Raw genomic sequence first — 14,566 nt, 5'->3', positions numbered from 1 at the left:
CGTGGCCACGCCTGAAGCAGCAGGCCGGCGCTCCCTCCAAAGCGCTCCCCGCCCCTCCCCCCCCCCCTCTCATGCCATGCGCGCCCCGATGCCACGCCACGCTTTTTCACCTCCCCAGGCGCAGCTGAAGAACGAGGTTAGCATCCCCGGCCTCAACACTGCGATAACTGAGGTTGAGGTTTCCAAGGAGGCCAAGTTGCGCAAAATTGAGGAGACGGAGGCCATAAAGCGGCGGCTGCTCGAGCAGGACGCGGGATGGTGAGCACTCAGGCCCGGCTGGTGCTTTTTTGGGGTGGGCTGGGGGGGGGGGGGGCAGCCGCGAGCGGGGCTGCGGAGTTTTGGGCCACACTGCTGTAGACCAGGATCCAGGATAGGGGCCGAGGGGGCCATTTTGGGGGGAAGCTGCAGTTTGAAAGCCAAGCGGGAGGCCGGGGGTTGGGGGGTGCGGCTGACGGCTGGAGGCGTTTTGGCGGAACCGAGGCCGAGCGTGGGGCGGGCGATTCTGCAGGGGGCGGGTGCTGCCTGAGGTTGGGTCGCGGGTGGTGGAGCGCAAGAATGGGCCGGCATCAGAGCGGCGGAGGCGAAGCGCGTCCCCTCAGCCGAAACCGAAGGAAGGGTTGCTCCTCGACAATTTCCTGCGCCGCGCCCCGTCTCCCCGTGCCGCCACCCACGTCTGACCCACCCTCTGCACCCCCAATCTCTGCGCGACCGCCTTTTCAGGGGCGGCGACGTGGGCCCCGGCGACGCGAAAGCGGGCAAGGTCCACCGCGCCTCGTTCGTGCCCCGGTTCGGGCGGCAGCTTCCCAAAGTGCAGCTGCCCGCTGACGTGGACCCCGAGGAGCTGGAGAGGCGGCGACGCTTCGTCAGCGAGCGGACGCCCGACCCCCGGAAGTTGAAGCAGCAGCAGTTGCAGCAGCAGAGGGGCGGCGGGCGGTAGCTGTGGCCAGCGCGCCTGGCCAGGGGCCGGGCGCCGCGCCGCGCGGATGGCGTTCCCCGCGTCTGCACGTCTCTGGTCGGTGGTTTTTGCAGGGGTTTGTTTGCAGCGTCGTCAACGCTTCTTTGTGACATCCCATGATATCATTTGTGTCGCCCGGGCATTTCGCCTGCAACTGCCGGCTGCCGTGTGGCCGTCGCCCCTTCACCGTCTTAGGCGGTGCTGCGGCGAGCCAGAGCTGTCCATCGTCGCCCGCACCCTTCTCGCTTCTTTTTCCTTGCGGGCTGCAATACTGCCTGCCTTGCGGCTTTGCACCCCGACGCCGGGCCGCGGGCCTCGGGCTGCCCAATCACATGCACCGCTCCTTGCACACCAGCAACCGTAAATCGGGCGCCGTCATGGATGAGGGGGGGCTCGGCAGGGACGTGTGATTGAGCAGGGCTGGGCGGATGAGGCCGTGCGGCTGTGTTGGCCCCCGCCAAAATGTGGCCGGGGCCTGTCAGCCTGCCAGATCATGCTGGTATGGCTCGCGCTGGCAGGAGGCCGACGCAAAGAGATGGATGCAACACAGGGGATTGCAGCAAAGGCTCGAAGCAGCAAACAGGGGTTGAAAGAAGACAAGATGAGCAGGCAACAAAGCGCAGTCGCCCCGACTCACCCCTGCCCCTCTTGCTCGTCGTCGCCGCTCCTGCCCCCCTCGCCCCTCGCCCCCCGCCCTGCGCGCCCCTCTGCCTCGCACGCGGCCAGGTCGGCCCCGGCCATCCTAGTCAGCGCGGCGACCGCGTCCGCGTCCGAGGGAGCCTCCCAAAGCGCGTCCGCGATGGCGAGGTGGGCAGCTTCCTGGTCGCAGCGCAGCAGGCGCTCCAATGGAGGCAGGCCCTCCTCGGTCTCCCCCACCTGCGGCGCACGCATAGTGCACAAGTTGGCAGCGCACGGGCGGGATCGGCACACGGGAGAGTGCTGCATGGGCGCTTGATTCAGCCGCTGTAGGGCGGCGGCCGTCAAACACACATTCACCCACTCCTTTCTCACCGCTCTGATATGTCTCGCCCAAGTGCACACGCATGTCCACACACGCGCACGTCTGAACCATAGCACACACGCAAGCACATGCAAGCGTGCGCGGACGCATGCAAGCGTTCGTGCGCGCACGCATGCGCGCACTCACACACACACACACACACACACACACACACTTGTACTCACACACACACACACACGTACACACACACATGCGTGCACACGCGCGCGCAGCCCACCCGGGGGTCTGTTAGGTCAATGCGTGTGGCGATGAGCGGGTACTGACGGCTGGCCTCCGCGTACTGGGAAGAGGGGAACGCCCGGTACCTGTGGCGGTGTAGGGGTATGACAGCGGATGGCGTCACACTCTAGGCAGAGTCAAACTGTGCGTGGCCAGTAATGAAGGGAGCTAGGAATGTCAAATAATCAGTCAACAGTGGGGTGGGGTGGCCTGCAATTTAAAGCTGCAGTGCGAGGTGGGTCCTGGCTGAAGCGAGGCGCTGAATGCTTGACAAGTGACTCCCAGGAAGGGGACTAGAATCACGCACACCTGTGGAACCAAGCAAAATGCCAGGGCAGGAAGTAGAACGCCGACTTCTTGCCGCGCGCGTCGTCCCTAGTAAATGTGTTGGGGATTGCATCCCATGGGGAAGTGAGTTGGCGCGCAGCAGGTCAGGGGTGACATGCGGGCGGGTACGGGGGAGGACAGGTAACGCGCGATGACGTCAGCAAGCCAAAATGGGATGGAAGGATCAAGCCGGGCCTTGGCGATCACGGATGAGCCACACCTTGTGCCCGCCACCACTGCCGGCCCGATGAGCGTCGACGGCGCTGGTGAGGTGCACCTGAGCCGAGCGGCCCCGCGCAGCGCTGGGCGCCATGCATCCACGGCCCCTCCCCCCCCCCCCTCCGCACCTGAAGTGCTCCTTCATGTAGGCCACCAGCCGGCGGTACACCCCCACGCGCTCCACCGCGTCCAGGGCGATCTCGCGGCCCTGAGGGGGGCGGGGGTTCATTTATGATTGTTTTCAAGGGAGGGGGCCTACATCTGGGATGTGTGTGGTGGTGGTGTGGGCGTTTTTCCAGTCTGAAGGTGGGTTGGGGGTGAGGAGTGTGGATGTTGGGGGGCGTCTGCAACTGTCTGGATGGCCCCGAGTGACGGGGTAAGTGGGTGAGTGCGGCGGGGAAGGCGGGGTTGTCACATAGGGTGGCAGGCACACTGTCCCCCACCCTATGTCCACTCAGGGCGAGGTGTTGGGCGGTCTGAAGGGAGGTGTGGGTGAGGCGTACACAGGCGCAAACAGCTGTCTTGCTCAATAATCCTTGCAAACACACAAAACACACACACACACACACACACGCGCGCGCGCACATGCAAACACAAAAACACACGCATGCGCTCGCACACACAAGCACGCAGGCATGCACTGCTGCACCAGCACAAGACATGCATGTGCATGATCCGTGCCACCCACTGCGATGCCGCATTACGGCCAAACTGCCGCACCTCCTTGTACTCTTGGAACACCCAGGGCTTGATCAGCGCGCCGCGCCCCACCATCAGCGCCGCCGCCCCGTGCGCCGCCGCACGGTCCTTTGCCTCATAGATAGCCAGAATGTCGCCTGGCGGATCGCGCGGTGAGGGTCAGGGTTTGGGGCAGGATGCGTCGAGGTTGCAGGGAGACCCGGCATTTTTGCAGCACATGCACGGCACAGGCGCCCTGATAGGCTGCAGGATGGCCGTGTGGTGAAGACCCGGCAGGGTGATAGTTTGGGGTGGTGAATCGCGCACGCTCTTGGCAGTCTTTCAGAACGGCGTGGATTCGCTCTGATGGTCAAGCGTGTTGGGCAGGCCCACGTCACCGCGGCCGCGCCCAGCCCGTTCTACTGACCATTGCCGATGATCGGGATCTGTCGCGCGACAAAGGGTGTGCGGTGCGTGGGTGAGCGGCAGTGAGGAGTCGGCATGCAGAGAGTTTTGCATTTTGCTTCGGCGCGTGCGATCGTGTGCGCGTAGCGGCCAAGGCGGCGCGGCGCGGGTTGTTTTCGCATCCGCGCCGCGCCGCCGTCGCGGCAGGGCGTCGCGGCAGGCCGGCCGGGGGCGGTCACGCACCTTGCGCTCCGCCGCCACCCCCGCAATGAGGCTCCAGTCGGCGGCCTTCTTGTACCTGATGTGTGGGATCAGATCAGTCAAATATACACTGGAGTGAGACAGCATAGGTTCGATGTCAAGCACAAGCCTCGCAGAAAGGCCGCACAGTCAAAATGGGACATGCCACAGCTCTGGGCGCCGCCCCGCCAAGCACCCCCCGGCACGCACGCTCCACGCGCCCCACCCTCACCGCTGCTCCATGGTGCGCCCGTGGATCGTCACCGCCGCCGCGCCCGCCGCCTCCATAAGCGCCGCCACCGCGCTCGCGTTGATCTTCGACTCGTTCTCGCCCGTTCGAATCTTGACGGTGACAGGCAGATCTGAGCCGGCCACGATCCCCGACACGAGGCGCGCCAGCTTGGTTGGTTTGCGCAGCAGCACGGCCCCCAGCCCGCGCCGGGTCGCCTCTATGCACACAGGGGACGCGAGTCGCGTCGCAGTGGAATGTCAAGGGACAAGCGGGATCTGGATGTCAGATTGGATTCAAAACCATGGCGTCCTGACCCCCCTGGAGAATCAAGGCAGCCTGTAGTGCGTACAGGGCGGCTGGGCCCATGCTCAAGCAGGTATGGTGCTGGGGCCTATGCGTGAGAGATGGACCGCCGGGCTGCAGCCCCTGGTGTAACCGGGGTAAGGAGGGGGCTGAGGTGCAGGGTTTGCCCCCAACCACATGCACGTCAACATTCACACACACACACACACACACACACACACACACACACACACACATGCGCACACGCGCACACACACACACACACGCAACTGGTTTCATGCTTCGGAAGGATGAATGGCTGCTGCAAATCCTCACCAGCCCGCCACGCCCACAGAACCTCACCTCTGATGGGGCACCCGCAGTTGAGGTCGACAAAGCTGGCCCCTGCATTGATGCATGCACATGCTTTGTTTTCCGGTTGATGCATGGCTGCACTGCGTGGCTGCAGCTCGCTCGCGCGCGGGCTCAGGGGGCGCACAGCGCTGCGCTGCGCGGCGCGGCGCAAGAATCAGCACACAAAGGATCCTGGCAAAGAAGCTACCCGGCAGCTGCCCACCGGCTTCCTTGGCGAGCTTGGCGGCCGCCACGCCCTCTGAGATCTGGTTGGTGGCGATCTGGACCCCGAAGCACGACTCATTTGGGGCTTTGACCAGCCGGGCGCGCTCCACACGATCACCCCTGGATTTACAGGATTGGACGGGTTGCAATTTTCACCAGAGGCTGTTCTGTACTTAAACGCCGTGCTGTCATGGTTGTACCAACAACATGCGACGCATCGGTGCCGCGGACGCCCCCCATGGCCTTAGCAATGGCCGAGCGCGACGCACGCATGCCCAGCCGGGTTCAGTGGCGCTGCCCTGCATGCATGCATGCATGTGAATGCTTGGATGCGGCCACTCACTTGACAAGGCCTCGTGCGAACGCCATCTCTCCGTACGCGACGTCGCAGCCAAAGTCCGCGCACAGCCTGTACGCGGCGCGGCGGAGCGGCGCAAGCATGCTGCTCACCAGAGTGCCCCCGGGTGTGGGACAGTGTGCGCCGCGCGGCCAGCGAGCCAGCGCCACGGCTGGCTTTGTCGGGTTTTGGCGGGAAACTAGGCCCCAGCACGGTTGACTTGTTCTTCATGCAGGGCCTCTGACAGCTGCTGCAAGGGGGAGCAGCTGGGCTCACCGGCGGAAGGGCACGTGGCAGCCGCGGGTGAGGGGTGCCAGTATGAGCTTGCCCTCGATCTTGGACTAAGTGTGTGTTGATGAGTGTGTGTGCGTGTGAGTGTGTGCGTGGGTGTATGAGTGTGTGAGAGTGTGTGTATGTGCGTGGGCACACGTGTGTACGTGTGCACGCGTGTATGTGTGTGTGTGTGTGTGTGTGTGTGTGTGTGTGTGTGTGTGTGTGTGTGTGTCGTGTGCAATGTGTGTGTGTGTGTGTGCGCACACATGTGAGCGTAATGGGAGGCAGGACGATGTTTGACGCTGGCGTACGTGCGTGCGCTGAAGCCAACTCCATCAGCTGCCTCAGCCCCAGCCCGCCACACGTCACTGGGCCGATCCTTTGCCTTGTGCTCACCCGCAGCTCCGCATTCCGCTCCAGCACATGGGCAGGGATGGGTGGCGGCTCCCAGGCCGTCTGCGGTTCCCGTGGCTGCCGGCCCCTTTGGCCGCCGCCGCCGCCCGCCAGGTCGTCATTTTCAGCCGCAACATCTGTGATGTCGCTAGTGCTGGGCTCGGCATCGGCTGCGACACTGCTGGCGGCGCAGTGCATTACCAGCTGCTGCGGCTGCTGCGAATGCCAACGTGGCAGCTGCGCAGGGCCGCGCGGGGCGCGCCACGGCCGCCCACATGAGTGACTCGAGGTGAGTGCATTTGCTTTCATATGCACGGCCTGCAATGAGGCGCGCGACTGCATTATTGTGCGTCTTTTTCAAACAATGCAGCCCAGCAACGATCTGGACGCGGGCACGGAATATGGCATGCGATTAGCGTATGTAATCGAGGTAAAACCGGTGGAGGGTACGGGTGGGGACAAGATACCCCATTCGCTTTGAGCACACTGCTGCTTGCCACATCCAGGCGCACTGTTGCCTGGCCACATCTGTTCGTGCTGTGCGTTCGGTACTATGCTGGTGACCTCTCCAGATGCCCAATGGCAATTCACCCTCCCCACTGTATGCATGCTACGACTGATATAGATAGGTTAGTATGATGAAGTCAACGAAGGCCGCGCCAATGGCTGTTTGGGCTCAACGCACTACCGTAGTGCAAGGCTGCGGGCTGACATGCACGCAAAGAAGCTGGAGGCACCCGCAGACCCTGCTAGGCGTCCCCGCGTCAGAATTACACAAACCATGCGAAGAAGCTGGGGGGGGGTACAATATCTTAAATGCAGGCTGCGTCCGCAAGGCCACCCGCCCTGTGCCTAGAGTACTGCACCGTGCGGTAAGCAGCAGCGACGCCCAACCACACCAGACTTGCAACTCGCGATTGATCCACATCAGGGGCGCGTTTGCTTGACAGCTTTCACAGTATCAAGAAATATGCTTGAAATCTCAAGGCAATCCCTGCACACCAGTCCAACAGTCGCCAAGCCAGGACAAGCTACACATAGGGTTTGGCGCCCCTGCAAGCAGGGCGGCAGAGGCAACGGTCTCCTCAAAACCCAAGGTGGCCTCTGTAAACCTAGGAAGCCCAACGCTCGTACCTGAAATGTCTGCCATGTGGCAGTCGCTCTTGCACTGAGCACCATGGGCAACATGCCGTTAATTGCACACTCACAGCAACACAGCTGCTGACCTGCTGGCGGGTGCAGTGCTGCTTGCACACCGGGCAGCTGGTGCTTTTCACAAGCCCCTGCAAGAGAGGGCACCAGATCGCAGGGGAACACCCTCATTCTGCAGGATATCAAGAAGGGCCGCCGCAAATCAAAACAAGTAGGCATCAGCCTGGCGGGCGCAGGCGTTGTGTCGACAGGAGGCCTTGGATTGCAAGATAAACGAATGGCGCGGTGCCGCCCTGGAACAACGTGGTGCCCAACCGATTTGTGACCAACGGCGGCTTATTACCGTGTGGCTTGCAGTATGCCGTTGGTGACGGAGGTGACAGCAGTCATGCATGTATGCATAGCGCTGTATGAGTGACACTATGCGATGACAAGGCCCTGCGATGACAAGGCCCTGGAAAGCAAATATGCACATCCATCGCAGGCGCGCCCAGGACAGTGTGCTCATCGATCTCTCCAAGCAGCTGGCCCCTCAGCAGATGTTTAAATGAGTGGAGCACGCTTGAGAGGAGTGAGTCACCAGCATTGCAGCGGCTTCTTGACGGCGCATGCACGAAGCGGGCATGATAGCAGTGAGGAGCCGACATCGTTTGACCTTGGCCGTTGACCACCCGCTGCGCCTGGCGAGGTGGCTGACGTGTTTGGTGCAAGCTATCTTGTGGGGTGATTGAATTCTGTGTGGTGTGCATCCGGACCTACAGGGAGGGGTTGGGAGTTGCCAACAAGCCAACCCCCCACGGGTGCAGCTGCGACGCCGATCAGGGCGTGCCGATCGGGCCTGCTGATGGTGACCGGCAGCCTCAAAATCTGACGGCTGGCGTCCGAGTCCCAGATTCGAGAGCCCAAACGTGCTTCGTCCCCTCGCATGCATAACAGTCCCCACACTACAGTAGACCACCGAGATCTGGGCTTCCCTGGCCAAACACAGTCAGCTTGCTCATTTGCCGAAGGATCGTGCATACCCCATTAGAAAGCTGTGATTGTTAGCATGTTAACCATTACAGCACCCCGAGCGTCTCCGCAGAGCAGCATCGAATTTGTTCAACGTCGTTGCCGCGTCCTCGGTGCCGTTCGGGAGCGTAATAGACGAACATCAATCGCTTATACGGCGCCGCTTTGGCGAGGTGGCGGGGCGGCCGGCCGGTCAGGTACGCCCGCCGCTGAAGCACCAGCAAAAGCAGCGCAAGCAGCAGCACTTTCTGTGCTGTCGAGGTGGCTCAAGCATGTGCGATTGCTGATTGGTCCCAAATCCAATATCGAGGCGTTTCGACACAATCTGTGTTGGCTGCACCATTGCAGAGCAGCTCGGGGACGCCTCGATCGCTCCGCCCGCATTCCCTGGCAACGCACACTGCCCCGCCCGCAGGCGCGCCCCCCGGGCCCCACGGCCCGCAATCGCCGGCCGCCGCCGCCGCCGCCGCGGCCGGCGAGGCGTCCCTCGCGCCCGCCATGCACCGCCACTCCTTGGACGGTGTGGACGCGCCGCTCGCGCCACCGCCCGCCTTCTCCTTCGGCGCGCGCGGCGGCGGCGGCAGCAGCAGACCCTCGGACCCTGCGGGGCCTGGCCAGGCCGGCGGCGGCAGCAGCGGCCGCGGGCCGACCGCATGGCCCCTCGTGGTGCGCCCCCGGCGCGCTCGTAGGGCAAATCAGCCTCGGCGGGGCCGCCTAGTTGGAGGGCAGCTCTGAGGGCAGCCGCCCGGTCTGCATGGGCCGCCCTGGTTCCCGGCAGAGACGTAGGCGACCGCCCCCAAGAAACAGGCAGGTCAATCCTCTTGATTCAAGAAAAGAGGTTGCTGCTCCAAGCCGCCGACGCGGCGCGCACTCCCCCCCTTGCTTGTCGTGTGCCGCAGGTCGCGCTTGCGGCGGCCGGCATCGTGATCTGTTATGCTGACCGGTCAAACATGTCGACGGCGATCATCCCCATGTCTCAAGACCTGGGGTGGGACAAGGCCTACCAAGGCGTGGTGCTGTCGGCCTTTTTCGCCGGTTACGCCACCACGCAAATTCTCGGAGGTGCGCGCGCGCACGCTGCCTGCTTGTGAAAGCGACCGGGGGCGGTCGGCGGGACGCGTTTCCCCGCTGCGGCCGGCGCACTGCTGGCGGCCGAGGGGCAAGGTGCAAAGCTGCCCCCCCGGCTGCCCGCATCGCTGCCTGCCGATACTAGGAACGCCCCGATCGAGCCGCCCCGCCGTCCCCGCATCAGCCTCTCTCCCTCCTGTGTGTTGCGCCGCGCCGCCGCCCGCAGGCGCCCTGTCTGACCGCTATGGCGGCAAGGCCGTGCTCGCGGGCGGTGTCGCCCTCTGGTCTCTTTTCACAGGCCTCACGCCGCAGGCCGCGGCAGGCGGCGCCGCGCCGCTGCTCGCGGCGCGCGTGCTGCTTGGGGTCGGCGAGGGCGTCGCGTTCCCCGCGGTGCACTCCATCATATGTGAGCCGCGGGGCGGGGCGGCCGGGCCGCGCACGGCATGCAAGGCGGGCAGCTGCGTATAGTCCGAGGGAGGCGGCATCAGCAGCAGGCTGCGCCGCCGCTGCCTCGTGACGCCATCGACGGCCACCCTCCAGCACGACAGCGGTCTGCCCCGCCTTGAGTTGCCTCCAAGCCGCCGCCGCTGCTGCCGCTGCTGCCGCTGCTGCCGCTGCTGCCGCTGCTGCCGCTGCTGCCGCTGCTGCCGCTGCTGCCGCTGCTGCCGCTGTTGCCGCTGCTGCCGCTGAGCCTCACCTCACCCCTTTCCCGCCTCTGCAGCCCGCAACGTGCCGACAGAGCGCCAGTCGACGGCCGTGGGCGTCGTGACAGCGGCGTCCTACGTCGGCACAGCCCTCGCGTTTGGCGTCAGCCCGACGCTAATTAGCAAGCTCGGGTGGCAGGCGGTGTTCTACCTGTTTGGCGCCCTCGCGCTACTGTGGCTGCCTGTCTGGTGGCCTGTGCGGGTGAGTGCTCGAAAGTGGGCCAGGCTTGCCAGAGGTGGCTGCAGCTGCTGGGTGCGGCGGCGACCTCATGTGACCTCGTCTGACCAGCCCCAGCGTCCCGACCACAGCTTCCCGAGCCTGCTGCAGTATGGATTAGCCCGCTGCGGTTTGACTGAGTCGGTTGCGGTTTGACCGGGCGATGGTGACGAGGAAGCTGTCGGGGTTGCGGCGCGAGCTTGCCGGTTGTGCCGCGTGCACTCGTCCAACAAGTGGCGTGCGCCGCGCGCCCGGACCCCGCGTAGGAAACGCCCCCTCGCCCGGGCTCTAGCGCCGCCAAGGCGGCGGCGGCCGCCCGGGCGGCGGACGAGGAGGCACAGAGCCTACTCTCCTCAGGCGGCCCGGCGTCGCCTGCAGACGGCGGCGCGGCCCCTGGCGACGCGGCGGCCGGCAAGGCCCTCGGGCGGCAGACGCCGCTCGGCGCCGGCGCCAGCGCCAGCGCCGCTGAAGGCGGCAGTGCGTCCACGATCGCGACCCTTCGGCTTCTGTTGGCCCAGCGAGAGGTCTGGGCGATCTGCCTTTGCCAGTACTGCCAGTCTTACGGGATGTACGGCCTGCTGACGTGGCTTCCCACCTTCTTCAGCGATTATTACGGGGTCGAAGTCGGGGACCTGGGCGGATTTACGCTGCTGCCTTACGTGGTGCAGGTGGGGGGCGGCGCAGATGGGGCTGCGCGGCACGCATGCGGTATCATGCGGCGTAATGTGATGCCACGCAGCGTCATTCGGTTTTCCTGATCGTCGTCCTGGGGGCTTCGGGGCCATGCGCAATGATTGAGCCTGGCGGACACGCCGGCGGGGCAGAGCTTGGTGGGGGCGAGTGTTTCCATTAACTCCGATGATGTGCGCCGCACCTGCCCAGCCGCCATTGACTGCTTGTCTGCGGCTGTGGCCTCCACAACCCTGCAGGGCGGGGTGGGCGCCGCGTCCGGCGCGCTGGCCGACAAGATGATTGCTTCTGGGTGGGACGTGCGCCGAACGCGGGTGCTGCTGCAGGTGGGCGGCCTGTTGACCGCGCGTTGACCGACCGTTGACCAAGCGTTGACCTGACGCGCGCACGAGGGCTCCTGCGCACGCCCTCTGCGGGGCAGTCAGGGCGGGCCCCTGACCGCCCTGATTGCGCATGCGTGCCTGCGTTCTTTTGGCCCAGCTTACACACAGGCCCTCGCGCGTCGGCAGCATGCTCGCCATGGAGCCCTCCGATTTCTGTGGCGCCCTTCAGTCCCGGACAGCTCCCTGTGTGCCCTGCGTCGCCCACTCACACCCCGCTCTTCCTGAACAAACACCACTGCGTCTCACTGCATAAGGCTCTGCCAGCGATGAGGGGAAAACCTTTGAAAGCAGCAACCCCTGATCTGCACCAGGGGATGATGTCCCTAGCTTTGCTGCTAAAACCCTAAAACCCTGCATACTCAACCTCGAACCACATAGAATCACCCTATACCCCGAACCCCGGCCAGGTCGTCGGCATGCTCGGCCCCGCCGCCTGCCTGCTGCTGGCCGTCTCCCCCGGCCTCGGCATCGGCGCCACGTCAGCGTCGGCGCTCATCACCCTGGGGCTCGGCCTGTCTGCGCTGACCCTCGGCGGCGTCAGCGCAAACCACCTCGACATCTGCCCGCGCCACGCGGGTGCGCAGCCGCGCGCCCGCGCCTGCCCCTGCGCCCGCGCCCCGCTGCCTTGCAGGGGCCAGGAGCGTCCAGCTAACACGCTTGCCTGGAGCACTTTGCTCTCGTCCTGAGGGGCGGGCCGCGCGCCCGGTTGGTCCGCGCGGCAAGCGCCCGCACGGCCAGCGCCGACCGCCTCACGACGCGCCAGCCCACTCCGACATCTCCTCCATTTCGAGCAGCTCCCTTGCCGCACTCACCCTGCCCTCCCCTTGGAAATTTACACACACGCGTGCCGCGTGCGCGCGCTCCAGGCATGGTCTTCGGCGCCGGCAACACCGCCGCGACGCTCGCCGGCCTCGTCGCCGTACCCCTGACGGGCGTGCTGCTCGACAGGACCGGCTCGTGGGTGGCGGTGTTCAGCGTGGTCGGGGTTCATTACCTGGCGGGATCGCTCGTGTGGGCCGCGTGGGCGGGCGGCAAGCAGCTGCCCCAGGACCTCGAGGCGCCCGCCGCGCCCGCGGGCGCCGGCGCGGGCGCGCCTTGAGGCGCGCGGCGCGCGGCGTGGGACTTCGCGTCCGGCGCGGCTCTGCTGGGGCGGCCGCGGTTGCATGACGACGCGCGGCACGCGATGTTGACGGCGCGCGGCCCGCAATGTTGGTTGGCCCGCACGAGCCTTCCACGACGCACGATTTTCAACAGTCTTCTCAGAACCGCAGTGCCAGACTGCCATTTTGACCTAGATTGAGGTATCTTGCTCAAGGTCTTGTGGGGGTCCGCAAGGCTTAGGGTCGAATTCGTGTCGGCCCTGCCGGCTGTCAACACGACTGCCAACAGCCAGTCCCCACGCCAGCCTTGAGTTTCTGCGCCCAGACCAACTAATTCTTTCATCACATACGGCATGCCGCTCATGTACCACCCCTCACGTCAACGCCAACGCCGGCCGATGTGGGCCACACCGACTGTCTGGTTTCCCGCACAGGGAGGAGCCCGGTCGTGGCGCTCAGCTCTTGTATGCGCTCAACCCAACTCCACTTGTGTTCCCCTGACTTCACTTGTATGCGCGCCCACCGTTTGATGCTTATCATGCTTGTTGCTCTGCTGCACCGGGCCTTGCGTACATGACAGTCACTTGCGCCTGGCATGTGCCTGCTGCAATGCCATTGAAGAGAGGTGACTGTAACAGTTGACAGCAGGGAGATCATGATGAATACTGGGGGATTGTTCGAAACAGGCCAACCGCCGACGGCAAGGATCTTCTCGACAGGGTTGACGGGGGGAACAAGCAGGATACAGCTGATCCAAAGCCTCAAACACATGGGCGTCGCATGAGCAGGGGTGGGGCCACAAGGGGGCCTGAGGTCCATCTCCCTCCGGAAAGCCGGCCGACGCCCGTATGGCAGGGACGCTCCTTGGTTGCGCGGTGCATTTGATGCGCAAACAGGCGTGAACTTGCTCGCTGCGGTGACGCGGCCGGGCCGCTGCTCCAATCAGCCTCGCCGGCCTTCAATGCATGACTTCTGATGTCTGTCAGAGCTACAGGGATGGTGAGAGGGCCGCATCGCGCAAGTGTGCCCCCTGCCCATTTTTGGGTCGTCAACGCGGCGGCCTGACGCAGGACGTTGCATGACGCCGGCTGCCTTGCATGCATGCGCGCTAGCAATGTGAAGCAATTGCACAACTTAATTCCAGTGCAGGTCGTTGACATTTGTATATAGCCCCCGCTGGGCAGGAGGCCAGCAATTACGTACTACCGTAATGGATTCCACCGACACAGTCATGACCAGCCATGTTTTGGTCTTCCTCGACAGGGTGAAGTTCGGCACGTAAGATTTTTTCCAGCTTGACAAAGCATTCAACGCGAGGGCGGACGTGCCGCGCGATCTCTCTTTTGCGGGGCACTTCGTTTCGAGCCGCATCAGGGTTGATTAGACGCAACAGCATGGGATAACCTCCGCTTTCAGAAATATCCTTCGGCCGATAGCGGCTGCCCTGCGAGCCAGGATGGGCAGGGGCCTCTTGCTGGTGGTGGCCCTATTCGCTGCGTCCTGCTGGGCCGACAGCGAGCAGCACAAACAGCGCGAGCCGACGAAGTGGCTAGCGGGCGTCAAATCCAGGCTCCTAGGCGCCGCTCTCGCGCCCCCCGTCGCCGCGGCGCCTGAACATAACCTGGTCGCGCAGGCGCCCGCCCTCAGGCGCCCGCCTCCAGCCGCGCGCCTGCTGCTGCAGCAGCCGCCCGCGCCCGCGGCCGCAGCACCCGACGCCGCGCTGCCAAACAGCACGTTCAGCTTCCCGTCGTCCGCCGAAACGCCGTGCCCCGGGCCGCTCGCGCCCGGCGCGGTTGTGAGCGTCAACACCCCGTCCTGCCTGCTCTCCAGCCTGCCGCCGCGCCTGGGGCGCCCAGGCGCCGCGCTCGTCGGCGCGCCGCAGCCCGTTGCGCTCGGCGCGGGGACGCTGCCGCTCGTCTTCCTGCCCAGCCGGTCGGCGCCGCCGATGGCGGTCGAGCCAGGTGAGCCGCTTCGCCGCAGCGGCCGCGCCCCGCTACGCAAACTCGCCTGCCGAGCAGTATCGAACGCCGCATATACAGCGGTAGCACCAGTGGCCGGGCCGAACTGCGGAGTGACCAAGC

General features: G+C 64.9%; 4 protein-coding genes across 4 annotated transcripts in view; 3 read left to right on the top strand and 1 right to left on the bottom strand.

Moving 5' to 3' along the window:
- MNEG_5929 (hypothetical protein) overlaps positions 1–937 on the top strand; it is a gene marked incomplete at both ends in the record, with an annotated part of 1,736 nt that extends 799 nt beyond the window's left edge. Inside the window, 2 exons of the mRNA XM_014045597.1 lie at positions 119–258; positions 721–937. Coding sequence (XP_013901051.1) covers positions 119–258; positions 721–937 — 357 coding nt within the window. The remainder of the gene's footprint in view (positions 1–118; positions 259–720) is intronic.
- A 651-nt stretch (positions 938–1,588) lies between these two features.
- On the bottom strand, positions 1,589–5,526 carry MNEG_5928 (tRNA-dihydrouridine synthase 3; the record flags this gene model as incomplete). Its single annotated transcript, XM_014045596.1, has 12 exons — positions 1,589–1,831; positions 2,194–2,281; positions 2,505–2,570; positions 2,870–2,949; positions 3,185–3,217; positions 3,462–3,577; positions 3,847–3,865; positions 4,068–4,122; positions 4,297–4,513; positions 4,942–4,983; positions 5,156–5,277; positions 5,501–5,526. 12 exons carry the CDS (start codon positions 5,524–5,526, stop codon positions 1,589–1,591), a joined length of 1,107 nt encoding a protein of 368 aa, XP_013901050.1.
- A 3,747-nt stretch (positions 5,527–9,273) lies between these two features.
- On the top strand, positions 9,274–12,484 carry MNEG_5927 (major facilitator superfamily transporter; the record flags this gene model as incomplete). Its single annotated transcript, XM_014045595.1, has 7 exons — positions 9,274–9,385; positions 9,618–9,797; positions 10,113–10,297; positions 10,579–10,980; positions 11,242–11,328; positions 11,793–11,961; positions 12,252–12,484. The coding sequence occupies 7 exons, from the start codon at positions 9,274–9,276 to the stop codon at positions 12,482–12,484; spliced, it is 1,368 nt and encodes a 455-aa protein (XP_013901049.1).
- Positions 12,485–13,941: 1,457 nt separating this feature from the next.
- Positions 13,942–14,446, top strand: MNEG_5926 (hypothetical protein; the record flags this gene model as incomplete). Its single annotated transcript, XM_014045594.1, has 1 exon — positions 13,942–14,446. A coding segment is annotated over one exon (505 nt), but the record flags the coding sequence as incomplete, so codon positions are not given.
- Positions 14,447–14,566: the final 120 nt, after the last annotated feature.

The sequence above is a fragment of the Monoraphidium neglectum genome (assembly GCF_000611645.1).
Source record: "Monoraphidium neglectum strain SAG 48.87 unplaced genomic scaffold scaffold00919, whole genome shotgun sequence".
NCBI classification, from domain to species: Eukaryota; Viridiplantae; Chlorophyta; class Chlorophyceae; order Sphaeropleales; family Selenastraceae; genus Monoraphidium; species Monoraphidium neglectum.
The sequence above is the reverse complement of the archived record's forward strand: the minus strand, read 5'-3'. Positions and strand labels throughout refer to the sequence as shown.